This window comes from Physeter macrocephalus, chromosome 1 (assembly GCF_002837175.3).
Source record: "Physeter macrocephalus isolate SW-GA chromosome 1, ASM283717v5, whole genome shotgun sequence".
Lineage (NCBI taxonomy): Eukaryota > Metazoa > Chordata > Mammalia > Artiodactyla > Physeteridae > Physeter > Physeter macrocephalus.
This window is the reverse complement of record NC_041214.2, coordinates 76,213,493-76,225,288: the sequence shown is the minus strand read 5'-3', so window position 1 is coordinate 76,225,288 and position 11,796 is coordinate 76,213,493. Positions and strand designations below refer to the sequence as shown.

The 11,796-nt window shown below is 41.6% G+C and overlaps 2 protein-coding genes across 2 annotated transcripts in view; one reads left to right on the top strand and one right to left on the bottom strand.

Moving 5' to 3' along the window:
- Positions 1–11,796, top strand: part of MCF2L2 (MCF.2 cell line derived transforming sequence-like 2) — a 251,845-nt gene that overhangs the window by 89,846 nt on the left and 150,203 nt on the right. The window contains exons 4-5 of the mRNA XM_024124235.3: positions 5,627–5,717; positions 9,804–9,923. Coding sequence (XP_023980003.1) covers positions 5,627–5,717; positions 9,804–9,923 — 211 coding nt within the window. The remainder of the gene's footprint in view (positions 1–5,626; positions 5,718–9,803; positions 9,924–11,796) is intronic.
- Positions 1–11,796, bottom strand: part of B3GNT5 (UDP-GlcNAc:betaGal beta-1,3-N-acetylglucosaminyltransferase 5) — a 133,472-nt gene that overhangs the window by 33,684 nt on the left and 87,992 nt on the right. The gene's annotated exons all lie outside the window — the stretch shown is intronic.

The window sequence follows — 11,796 nt, the reverse complement described above, 5'->3', positions numbered from 1 at the left end:
GGAGGGAGGGAGGGAGGGAGGGAAGGAAGGAAGGGAGGGAGGGAGGGAGGGGGGAAGGAAATGAAAAATAGAATAATGGAGTTCCAATTTAATTTCATGGTGATCAGAAATACAACCTGTATGATTGCAGTTCTTTAAAATGTGTTGAAATTTGCTTCATGGCCTAGGATAAGGACTATTTGATGAATGTCCCATGTCCTTCTAAAAAGAATGGTTGCTGAGTTCTTCAAAGTCAAGTCTATATCCTTGCTGATTTTTTGGCTATTTGTTCTATCAGTTATTAGGAGAGAAGTGTTAAAATCATTAACTTTGTGGATTTAACTATTTTTCTTTTAGTTCTATCAATTTTTATTAATGTATTTTGAATCAATGTTACTTCATACATACACATTTAGGATTGTTATATCTAATAAACTATTTATTTTTATATATATCTTTATTGGATTATAATTGCTTTACAATGTTGTGTTAGTTTCTGCTGTACAACAAAATGAATCAGCTATATGTATACCTATATTCCCTCCCTCATGAGCCTCCCTCCCACCCTCCCCATCCCACCCCACTAGGTCATCACAAAGCACCGAGCTGATCTCCCTGTGCTATACCGCAGCTTCCCACTAGCTATCTATTGACTCTTTTATTTTTATGAATCATTTATCTCTGTCAATACTCCCTCTCTTTGACCCTACTTTTTCTAATATTAATATAGCCACACTGACTTTCTTATGATTAGTGACTGCATGGCATATCTTTTACCATCCTCTTTCTTTTTTTTTTTTTTTTTTTTTTTTTTTGCGGTATGCGGGCCTCTCACTGCTGTGGCCTCCCCCGTTGCGGAGCACGGGCTCCGGACGTGCAGGCTCAGCGGCCATGGCTCACGGGCCAAGCCGCTCTGCGGCACGTGGGATCTTCCCGGACCGGGGCACGATCCCATGTCCCCTGCATCGGCAGGCGGATTCTCAACCACTGCACCACCAGGGAAGCCCCATCCTCTTTCTTTTAATGTATCTCTGTCTTTACGTTTAAAGTGTAATCACTGTCTCTTGTAATCAGTATTTTCACCCTGACACTATTTTCCTTTTTAATGGAGTCATATAGACCATTTCCAGTTAATGTGATTATTGAGATTGGTTGTGTTTAAATTTACCATCTTGCTATTTGTACCATCTGTGACTTGTTCCTTTACTCCTCCTTTCCTGCCATATTAGTCTGCTCTGGCTGCCATAACAAAATACCATAGACTGCTGGCTTAACCAACAGAAATTTCTTTTCTCATGGTTCTGGAGGCTAGAAGTCAAATATCAAGGTTTCAGCTGATTCTGTTTCTGGTAAGGCTCTCTTTCTGACTGCTGACAGCTGTATTCTTACAGTGTTCTCACATGGCAGAGACAGCTCTGGTGTCTCTTCCTCTTCTTGTAAGGGCACCAGCCCTGTTGAATTAGGACTCCACACTTACGACCTTATTTAACCTTTATCACTTCCTTGCAGGCCCTATCCCCAGTTACAGTCACATTGATAGAGCGTCAACATATGAATTTGAGGGGGACACAATTCAGTCTATAGCACCTGCCCACCTTTGAATCATTCAAATATTTTCAGTATTCCATGTTAACTCTTCTATTAGAAGAGCAATGGTTTCTCTAGTGTTACAGTACATATCATTTTACATATATATTATATTTAATAATACTTTGTTATTATTTTTGCTTTGAATAGTCAATAGTCTTTTAGTGAAATAGAAGCATAGTTGATAATATTTATCCACATATTTAATGTATACAGTGCCCTGTATTCCTTCTTGGAGATTGAGGTTACCATATGGGATTATTTCCTTTTAGGAACATTCATTTGCCTATTACCAGAGTAGGCGACTGCCACTTCTTATGAAAGCCTCCTCCAGTATTTGCTCACTGTAGAAGGTCTTAACTCTCCCTGGAATTTGTTCATTTAAATTTCTTTGTCTCCAAGTTCTCTTATGTTTTTAAGGACAAATATGAGTTTTTAATTTAACCAGGTATTTTTGTTTGTTTGTTTGTTTGTTTTTTGGATAGAAATGAAAGACTTCCTAAACCTTCTTTTCAGGCTGTTTCTTTCTTATACCTTCATGCTTCCAACTTCATTCAGCCTGGAGAACATTCTTTAATATTTTTTGAAGTATATGTTTACTGGCAATAAATTCTCTCAGCTCTAGTTGTCTGGAAATGTCCTATTTCACCTTCATTTTTTAAAATAGATTTTCAGTGGGTATAGAATTCTAAATGAATAGTTTTTTAGGTCAATACTCTGAACAGGGACTTCCCTGGTTACACAGTGGTTAAGAATCTGCCTGCCAATGCAGGGGACACAGGTTTGAGCCCTGGTCCGGGAAGATCCCACATGCCATGGAGCAACTAAGCCTGTGTGCCATGACTACTGAGCCTCTGCTCTAGAGCCCGCGAGCCACAACTACTGAGCCTGCGTGCCGCAGCTACTGAAGCCCGCATGCCTAGAGCCTATGCTCAACAACAAGAGAAGCCACCACGATGAGAAGCCCGCGCACAGCAACGAAGAGTAGCACCTGCTCTCTGCAACTAGAGAAAGCCCGTGCGCAGCAACGAAGACCCAACACAGCCATAAATAAATGAATGAATAAAAGAATAAAACAAAAAAAATACTCTGAACATATATCATTGGATTGTGGCTTCCATAGTTTGAAAATCAGTGATTATTTTTAATGTTACTCTGAAGGTAATGTATCTTTTTTCACTGGTTGCTTTTAAGAGTTTTCTCCTTATCTTTAATTTTCAGCTACTTGGCTCTGATGTGTCTAGGTGAGCTTTTCTTTACATTTATCCTGCTTGGTATTGGAAGAGCTGCTTGAATCTGTGAGATGATGTCTTTGATCAGATATGGAAATTTCTTCATTATTTTTTCAAGTATTATTTCTGTAACATACACTCTCTTCTCTCCTTCTGGGACTTCTGTTCATGTCCCACATCTCCTTTACATTCTTTTCTTTCCATTTTCCCCCTGTGTTTCAGTTTGAGTATTTTTAATTGATCTGTCTTGTTTCACTTATCCTTTCTTCTGCTGTGTTCAATCTGTTATTAAGCAAATTGAATGAGTTCTTAATTTCAGACATTGATGTTTTGTAATTCTAGAAGGTTCATTTGATTCTTTATTATGGATTATAGTTCTCTGTTGAAATAATGCATCTTTTAAAAACTTTTAATTGAAGTATAGTTGATTTACAATGTTGTGTTAGTTTCTGGTGTACAGCAGAGCAATTTGGTTATACGTATATATGCACTGGCAGTTAAAATACTGGTGACTCATCTTCATCTTTTTGAGGCCTGGTTTTAGTTTTTCTTTGGGCAAGTTTATTCCTGTTTTGTCCTTACTCCTGGAGTGTAGCCTTAATCCTGTGGAAACTCCTATGATGTTTCATTTATCCTAGAGTATGGCCTTTATAGAGTTTCACCTGAATGCCCAGGGTGTTCATCAAAGTCTGCCTATTCTGGCTGGGCCCAAATACCAATTGTCTCTCCCCAGAACTATGCAAGCTTCATAATTTCTCATCAGTTCTGACATGTGCAGTTGCTATTCTCTGCCACACTCCTGGAGTCTCACCTAAAATCATAGGGCCCAGGAGTTGGCTAAACATTCAAGGGGAATTTCCATGAAAACTTCTGGGGTTTCGTCTCTGAGGCTTCCCCTCTTGACAGCTATGCCCCTCAAATTCCGGCCACAGTTGTATCTTTAATCTCTGACCACCCTTCCTTGCACTGTGGCCTGGCCTGGAAAATGTTTCCAGTGAGAGAACCTGGGTCAGTGTGGAACTGTGATAATGGGTTGGCCCAATAATGCTTACTTCAGATCAGCTATTTATGTTATCTTGCAGAATTTGCTTAGATCTTCTGCCTTATTTGCATACATATACTTTTTAGGATAAAGCTCACCTTTTACCCAAATTAGAGAGTTACTGAAGGTTTACTATAGGCCAGCTACTTTTTGTGACCTTCATCTCTTTTTTTTTTTTTTTTTTTTTTTTCGGTATGCGGGCCTCTCACTTCTGTGGCCTCAGCTACTTTTTGTGACCTTCATCTCTTTTTTTTTTTTTTTTGTGGTACGCGGACCTCTCACTGTTGTGGCCTCTCCCGTTGCGGAGCGCAGGCTCTGGACGCACAGGCTCCGTGGCCATGGCTCACGGTCCCAGCCGCTCCACGGCATGTGGGATCTTCCCGGACCGGGGCACGAACCCGTGTTCCCTGCATCGGCAGGCGGATTCTCAACCACTGTGCCACCAGGGAAGCCCAACCTTGATCTCTTTTAATCTTCATGACAAGCACATAAGAAATTATCATAATAGTAGTACTTATACAGTGTTGTCTAGTGTCAGGCATTATTCTGAGCATCTTATACATCTATACGTACTCATTTAATCCTCACATCAACTCTACAGTACTCACATCAACTCGACAGGTACTATTATTGTTCCTACTTTACAAATGAGGAGTCTGAGAAACTATAGAGGTTAAGTTACTTCCCTTCCCCAGAAATACACAATATATAAGTTCATATTTATATAAAAATTCATGTTTCAAACCTAGGCAGTCTGGCTTTAGAATTAGTGCTCTTAACCACTTCATTATTGGTGGTATTGTTCTCATCTTACAGATTAGGGAACAGCGTTAGAGAGGTTAGGGGATGACCCCAAGTCTCAGTGCTAGTAAGTGGCAGCAGTAGGATATGAACCAGGTTCCAAAGCCCTTGCTCTTTCTTCCCATAGTTTCTCCCAAAGAGAGAAAAGAAAAATGTTTTCCCTTTTAGGGCTTTAGTTTTAAAAAAAATTGTGAGAATTTTGTTGGGACTTCAGAGGGGACCAAACAGCTTTTTTTTGTTTTTCATGAAGTTGATATCTTCTTGTGCCTATGGTTTTCTGGACATTTGTGACCAGGCACTGGAAGGGAGTTGATGTGTGTTATTTCTTTTTTCCTTTTTTTTTTTTTTTTTTTGAGTTATGTGGGACTCTCACTGTTGTGGCCTCTCCCGTTGCGGAGCACAGGCTCTGGACGCGCAGGCTCAGCGGCCATGGCTCACAGGCCTAGCCGCTCCGCGGCATGTGGGATCTTCCCAGACCGGGGCACGAACCTGCGTCCCCTGCATCGGCAGGCGGACTCTCAACCGCTGCGCCACCAGGGAAGCCCCGACGTGTGTTATTTCTGAACACCTCTGGGACTGACTCCTAGGGAAAGATGTTGATAGCTCCTTGAATGTCAGTCTTGGGAGTGGAAAGGTGGCAGAGCTCAACCTCGAGCTCCTCTGCCTACACTGCGACATGTGGTGCCCGACTGACGTGAGTCTTAGTGCTTGTTGGGTGTTTCATACATTTGCCAGTGAGAAACAGAGCCCTTGAGAGGGTTTGATACCTGAAATATTTCTGTTTTGTGAAGGCTGCCAGGCTCAGATGAGAGGAAGCTGGTTCCTTTGTCAGGGAAGTCAGACGCGGTTATCCCCTCCTGCTGTGCAGGGTGTTTACACAGTGAGCCTGGAGTGACACGGAGACAGTGGAATTGTTCTGCTGAGGGAGCCCCACAGAACTCATGTGTTTCACTGTGTCTGATACTGACCACACCCTCTTTTGCAGTGTGGAGTCTGCCAGCATCGGATTCATCATTGTTATCGACAGACGAAGGGACAAGTGGAGCTCCGTAAAAGCGTCCTTGACACGAATAGCTGTAAATATTTATTTTTGTGCTCTATTTTAAAGGTCATTTAAATGGTCTATTCAACTGTTTCACATCAAAGTCATGGGGAAGTGGAAGTCATTTTATGCCAAATTTTGGGAAGGTCTTTGTAGCAGAGGCTGTTGTGTCATATCCATATCCCCTCTGCCACCTGAAGGTCACTTACAGATGATTCCTGAGCATGTCAAAGGCTTCCTGAGCCTTTTTTTTTTTTTTTTTTTTTTTTTTTTTTTGTGGTATGCGGGCCTTCCTCTGTTGTGGCCTCTCCCGTTGCGGAGCACAGGCTCCGGACGCGCAGGCTCAGCGGCCATGGCTCACGGGCCCAGCTGCTCCGCGGCGTGTGGGATCCTCCCATACCGGGGCGCGAACCCGGTTCCCCTGCATCGGCAGGCGGACGCGCAACCACTGCGCCACCAGGGAAGCCCCCCTGAGCCTTTTTACCTTATTGACCTCTCTGGTCACTGGAGAGGAGTGGGTAGGGAGTGCTGGGAAGTTAATGCTCCAGCAGTGACCTGCAGCTACTGAGTTACGGGAGTTGGTGGCTAAATACCCTACCTTCTGCACTCCTCAATGGGACAGTTCTGAGGTACGTTCCGTACAGAATTTTGGAGTGTCCCGGCCCTTTCTGCCCGCAGCAGTCCCCCCTCACTGATACACTGGCTCTCTAGCCATCACTGTCTCACCAGCGCCCCCATACTCCCTAACTCTTTTTCCCGGGATCACCTCCTCAGTAAACTCTTTAGACCCAAATTCTCATCTTACGGTTTGCTTTGGGGATCACCTAATTTAAGGCAGTCTTCATTTTAGTTTTCAAATTATTTTTTCACAAATTAGAAAGACACTGGCAAAGCCAAACAAAGTGATCGATAGGTGCTTGCTTTTGGCATTAAATTGCAGAACCTTGGATAGGCTTCCTTTTCCATCTTATTAGTCTGATTTTTACCCCTATTTGTTGCCTTCCGGCAAGTACATGCATCCTTTCTCTGTAGGGACCTCAGACCAGGGAACTCAGCCGCATGAGCAGGCAAAGACACCTCAGGGCCAGCCACACCAACATTTCCACCAAAGCATGCCTCCCTGGGGCAGTTGGGACTGGCTGAAGATGATGGGATATGGTAGGATGGTAATGTAGAGGCTGGGATGGAAGAGGGATGTTTGAAGCCTCAGTTATGCCTACTTACAGAAGCAGTCACACATAGGGACGTGGACACATACAGAGTCTCAGATCACTTTGGAGCCTCATCCAGATACACAAATAGTGTCTCAGCCCATTTGTCCTGTACAGACATTAAAAAAATGCAAGGATCTTCTGTTTAGGAACTTGCATTTCAAAGATGAGGGAATGGCAGACTCCCTTCTCTTTGTGCATGGATTGTTTCGTACCTTTGCTTTAGTTTTGTTTTTGTTTTTTTTTAATTTTATTTATTTATTTATTTATTTTGGCTATGCTGCGTCTTCGTAGCTGTGTGCGGGCTTTCTCTAGTTGCAGTGAGCGGGGGCTACTCTTCATTGTGGTGCACAGGCTTCTCATTGCAGTGGCTTCTCCTGTTGCGGAGCACGGGCTCTAGGCGCGTGGACTTCAGTAGTTGTGAAGCAGTCACACATAGGGACGTGGACACATACAGAGTCTCAGATCACTTTGGAGCCTCATCCAGATACACAAATAGTGTCTCAGCCCATTTGTCCTGTACAGACATTAAAAAAATGCAAGGATCTTCTGTTTAGGAACTTGCATTTCAAAGATGAGGGAATGGCAGACTCCCTTCTCTTTGTGCATGGATTGTTTCGTACCTTTGCTTTAGTTTTGTTTTTGTTTTTTTTTAATTTTATTTATTTATTTATTTATTTTGGCTATGCTGCGTCTTCGTAGCTGTGTGCGGGCTTTCTCTAGTTGCAGTGAGCGGGGGCTACTCTTCATTGTGGTGCACAGGCTTCTCATTGCAGTGGCTTCTCCTGTTGCGGAGCACGGGCTCTAGGCGCGTGGACTTCAGTAGTTGTGGCACACGGGCTCAGTAGTTGTGGTGCATGGGCTTAGTTGCTCTGTGGCATGTGGAATCTTCCTGGAGCAGGGCTCAAACCCATGTTCCCTGCAATGGCAGGCAGATTCTTAACCACTGCACCACCAGGGAATTCCCTACCATATTTATTTGAGGGATAACTACAACGATGGTTGATGCCCTAAGGGTTTAGACAGTGCCGATGAACATTCCAGAGTTCTGGCCTCCAGAGAGTTCTGGTTTCCCAGGATTCGTAGACAATACTTGAATCATCTAATAATTGAGACTAATTTGTCCAAGAATTACATTGATCACCTTTGTGTGTAAAAGATCCTATAGTGCGGGGATCTGAAAACCTGTCTACTAGTCAGAATCTCTTCAGGTGCTTGTTAAAACTACAGATATCTGGACTTTATCCCAGTCCTAATGAATCAGAATATTTCAGGGTAAAGACCAGATTATTATGATTTTTAAAATAAATTTATTTATTTATTTATTTATGGCTGCATTGGGTTTTTGTTGCTACGCGCAGGCTTTTTCTAGTTGTGGCGAGCGGGGCTACTCCTTGTTGTGGTGCGCGGGCTTCTCATTGCGGTGTCTTCTCTTGTTGCAGAGCACGGGCCCTAGGCACGCAGGCTTCAGTAGTTGTGGCTCGCGGACTCTAGAGCGCAGGCTCAGTAGCTGTGGCTCATGGGCTTAGTTGCTCTACTTGAATCATCTAATAATTGAGACTAATTTGTCCAAGAATTACATTGATCACCTTTGTGTGTAAAAGATCCTATAGTGCGGGGATCTGAAAACCTGTCTACTAGTCAGAATCTCTTCAGGTGCTTGTTAAAACTACAGATATCTGGACTTTATCCCAGTCCTAATGAATCAGAATATTTCAGGGTAAAGACCAGATTATTATGATTTTTAAAATAAATTTATTTATTTATTTATTTATGGCTGCATTGGGTTTTTGTTGCTACGCGCAGGCTTTTTCTAGTTGTGGCGAGCGGGGCTACTCCTTGTTGTGGTGCGCGGGCTTCTCATTGCGGTGTCTTCTCTTGTTGCAGAGCACGGGCCCTAGGCACGCAGGCTTCAGTAGTTGTGGCTCGCGGACTCTAGAGCGCAGGCTCAGTAGCTGTGGCTCATGGGCTTAGTTGCTCCTTGGCATGTGGGATCTTCCCGGACCAGGGCTCAAACCCGTGTCCCCTGCATTGGCAGGCGGATTCTTAACCACTGTGCCACCAGGGAAGTCCCAAGACCAGATTATTTTTTTAACAAGCACTTCAGCAGGTTGTTCTTGAGAACCACTGGAAGAATGGAAAGCCATGAGCGATGGGAGACTTGGATTCCCAATTTTGACACTAAGTTGTTACAAGAATTTGTTATTTCATTTCTCAGAATCTTACCTCAAGATGAGAACAGTGCTTCCTGAAAGCAACTTAGCAATAAGATGCATTAAGAACCCTTAAAATACTAAATCTGTGACTCAGTAATTTTTCTAGGAAGCTATGCTCTAAAATGTGGATAAAGATTTCATTTTAGTGTTATCCATAATAGTAAAAATATGGAGGAGCCTAAATCACTAGTAATAAGGGATTGGTTAAATAAATTGTACACCCATAAAAATATTTCCAAAGAATTTTTAATAACAGGAATAAAAGCTCATGGTATAATATTAAATTAAAAGGCAGGTTGCAAAATATTTCTACAGGTTGAGTTTAACTACGCTAGATAATTAAGCAGAGAAAATAGCCCAGAAATAATTAAATTGAAATATTAAGAATGGTTATGAAATCATGGGTGGTTTTCTTATTCTAATGTATACTTTTATTAATTTCTAAATTTTTCTATAAAGAGTATAAATTGTTTTTTTAATCAAAATCTTTTTGTTTGTTTGGTTTGGTTTTGCTTTTAAGGAGGGGTTTAGATTATGTGACCAGTAAGAGCTCTTTCAGCTGTGAAATCCTGTGAAATATATTCTAATTCTTGGTATCCATGGTGTCCACTTTAACTTTGTCATCTGTAATCTTGGGCAAGAGGAGACCAATGGAGGTGACATTTGCCCTGACACTTTTTATGATCCTTCCAGGTAGCATTTCCAGGAAACTTGCAGCTCATATTCATTCTTCGTCCATCTTGCTTTATCCAGAGGACATTCACTGACATTGGCATTAAGTACTATCGAGATGAATTTAAAATGAAAGTGCCGGTAAGCATGACTTTTCTTGTCTGCATTTGTTTAGGGCATGCGGAGAAGATGGCATGTGAGCTTGTTTCCGAGGAAGGTAGGATTCCTCAGGCAGAGAGGGAGACGAGGGCATTCTGGGCAGAGGGAACGGCACGTGTAAGGACATGGAAGCAGGAAGTACACTCTTTATGTGAGGTCCATGGGGAAGCCCCATTCTTGTTGGAAGTACATATAGGATCATCTTTTGGAAGAAAAGGTAAGAAATATGGAATATGTCTTAAGTGTAAGGATAAAGGTTCTGGATTTAATTCAGTAGGCAATGGGGATCCAGTGAAGGTTTTTGAGTTGGGGAGTGACTTGGGTAAAGGAGTACTGGAATTACATAAATCCAGTGGTGTTACATAAAAGGTGATGTCCAAGACTGTAGAAGGAGATTGAAAAAGGTAGGGAAACTGTAATAGTATGAGTAAAGAAAAATCAGGATCTAAAATATGGGGGTGACAAATATAGGCAACTGTGAATAAAAATTAAAACCAGAATAATTGAGGCAGAAGAATGGATAAGTGACCTGGAAGGTAAAATAGTGGAAATAACTACTCCAGAGCAGAATAAAGAAAAAAAATGAAGAGAAGTGAGGACAGTCTCAGAGACCTCTGGGACAACATTAAACACACCAACATTCGAATTATAGGGGTCCCAGAAGACAAAGAGAAAAAGAAAGGGACTGAGAAAATATTTGAAGAGATTATAGTTGAAAACTTCCCTAATAGGGGAAAGGAAATAGTTGAGGAGCAAAATAAAGAAAAAAGAATGAAAAGAAATGAGGACAGTCTCAGAGACCTCTGGGACAACATTAAATGCACCAACATTCGAATTATAGGGGTCCCAGAAGACAAAGAGAAAAAGAAAGGGACTGAGAAAATATTTGAAGAGATTATAGTTGAAAACTTCCCTAATAGGTGAAAGGAAATAGTTAATCAACTACAGGAAGCACACAGAGTCTCATACAGGATAAATCCAAGGAGAAACATGCCAAGACACATATCAATCAAACTATCAGAAATTAAATACAAAGAAAAAATATTAAAAGCAGCAAGGGAAAAACAACAAATTACATACAGGGGAATCCCCATAAGGTTAACAGCTGATCTTTCAGCAGAAACTCTGCAAGCCAGAAGGAAGTGGCAGGACATATTTAAAGTGATGAAGGGGAAGAACCTACAACCGAGATTACTCTACCCAGCAAGGATCTCATTCAGATTTGATGGAGAAATTAAAACCACCACCAAACCAGCTTTACAACAAATGCTAAAGGAACTTCTCTAGGCAGGAAACACAAGAGAAGGAAAAGACCTACAATAACAAACCCAAAACAATTAAGAAAATGGTAATAGGACATACATATCGATAATTACCTTAATTGTAAATGGATTAAAGCTCCAACTAAAAGACATAGACTGGCTGAATGGGTAAAAAAACAAGACCCGTATATATGCTGTCTACAAGAGACCACTTCAGACTTAGGGACACATACAGACTGAAAGTGAGGGAACGGAAAAAGATATTCCTTTTCCGGCAAATGGAAATCAAAAGAAAGCTGGCATAGCAATTCTCATATCAGGCAAAATAGACTTTAAAACAAAGACTATTACAAGAGACAAGGACACTACATAATGATCAAAGGATCAATCCAAGAAGAAGGTATATCAATTGTAAATATTTATGCACCCAACATAGGAGCACCTCAATACATAAGGCAAATACTAACAGCCATAAAAGGGGAAATCGACAGTAACACAATCATAGTAGGGGCCTTTAACACCCCACTTTCACCAATGGACAGATCATCCAAAATGAAAATAAATAAGGAAACACAAGCTTTAAATGCTACATT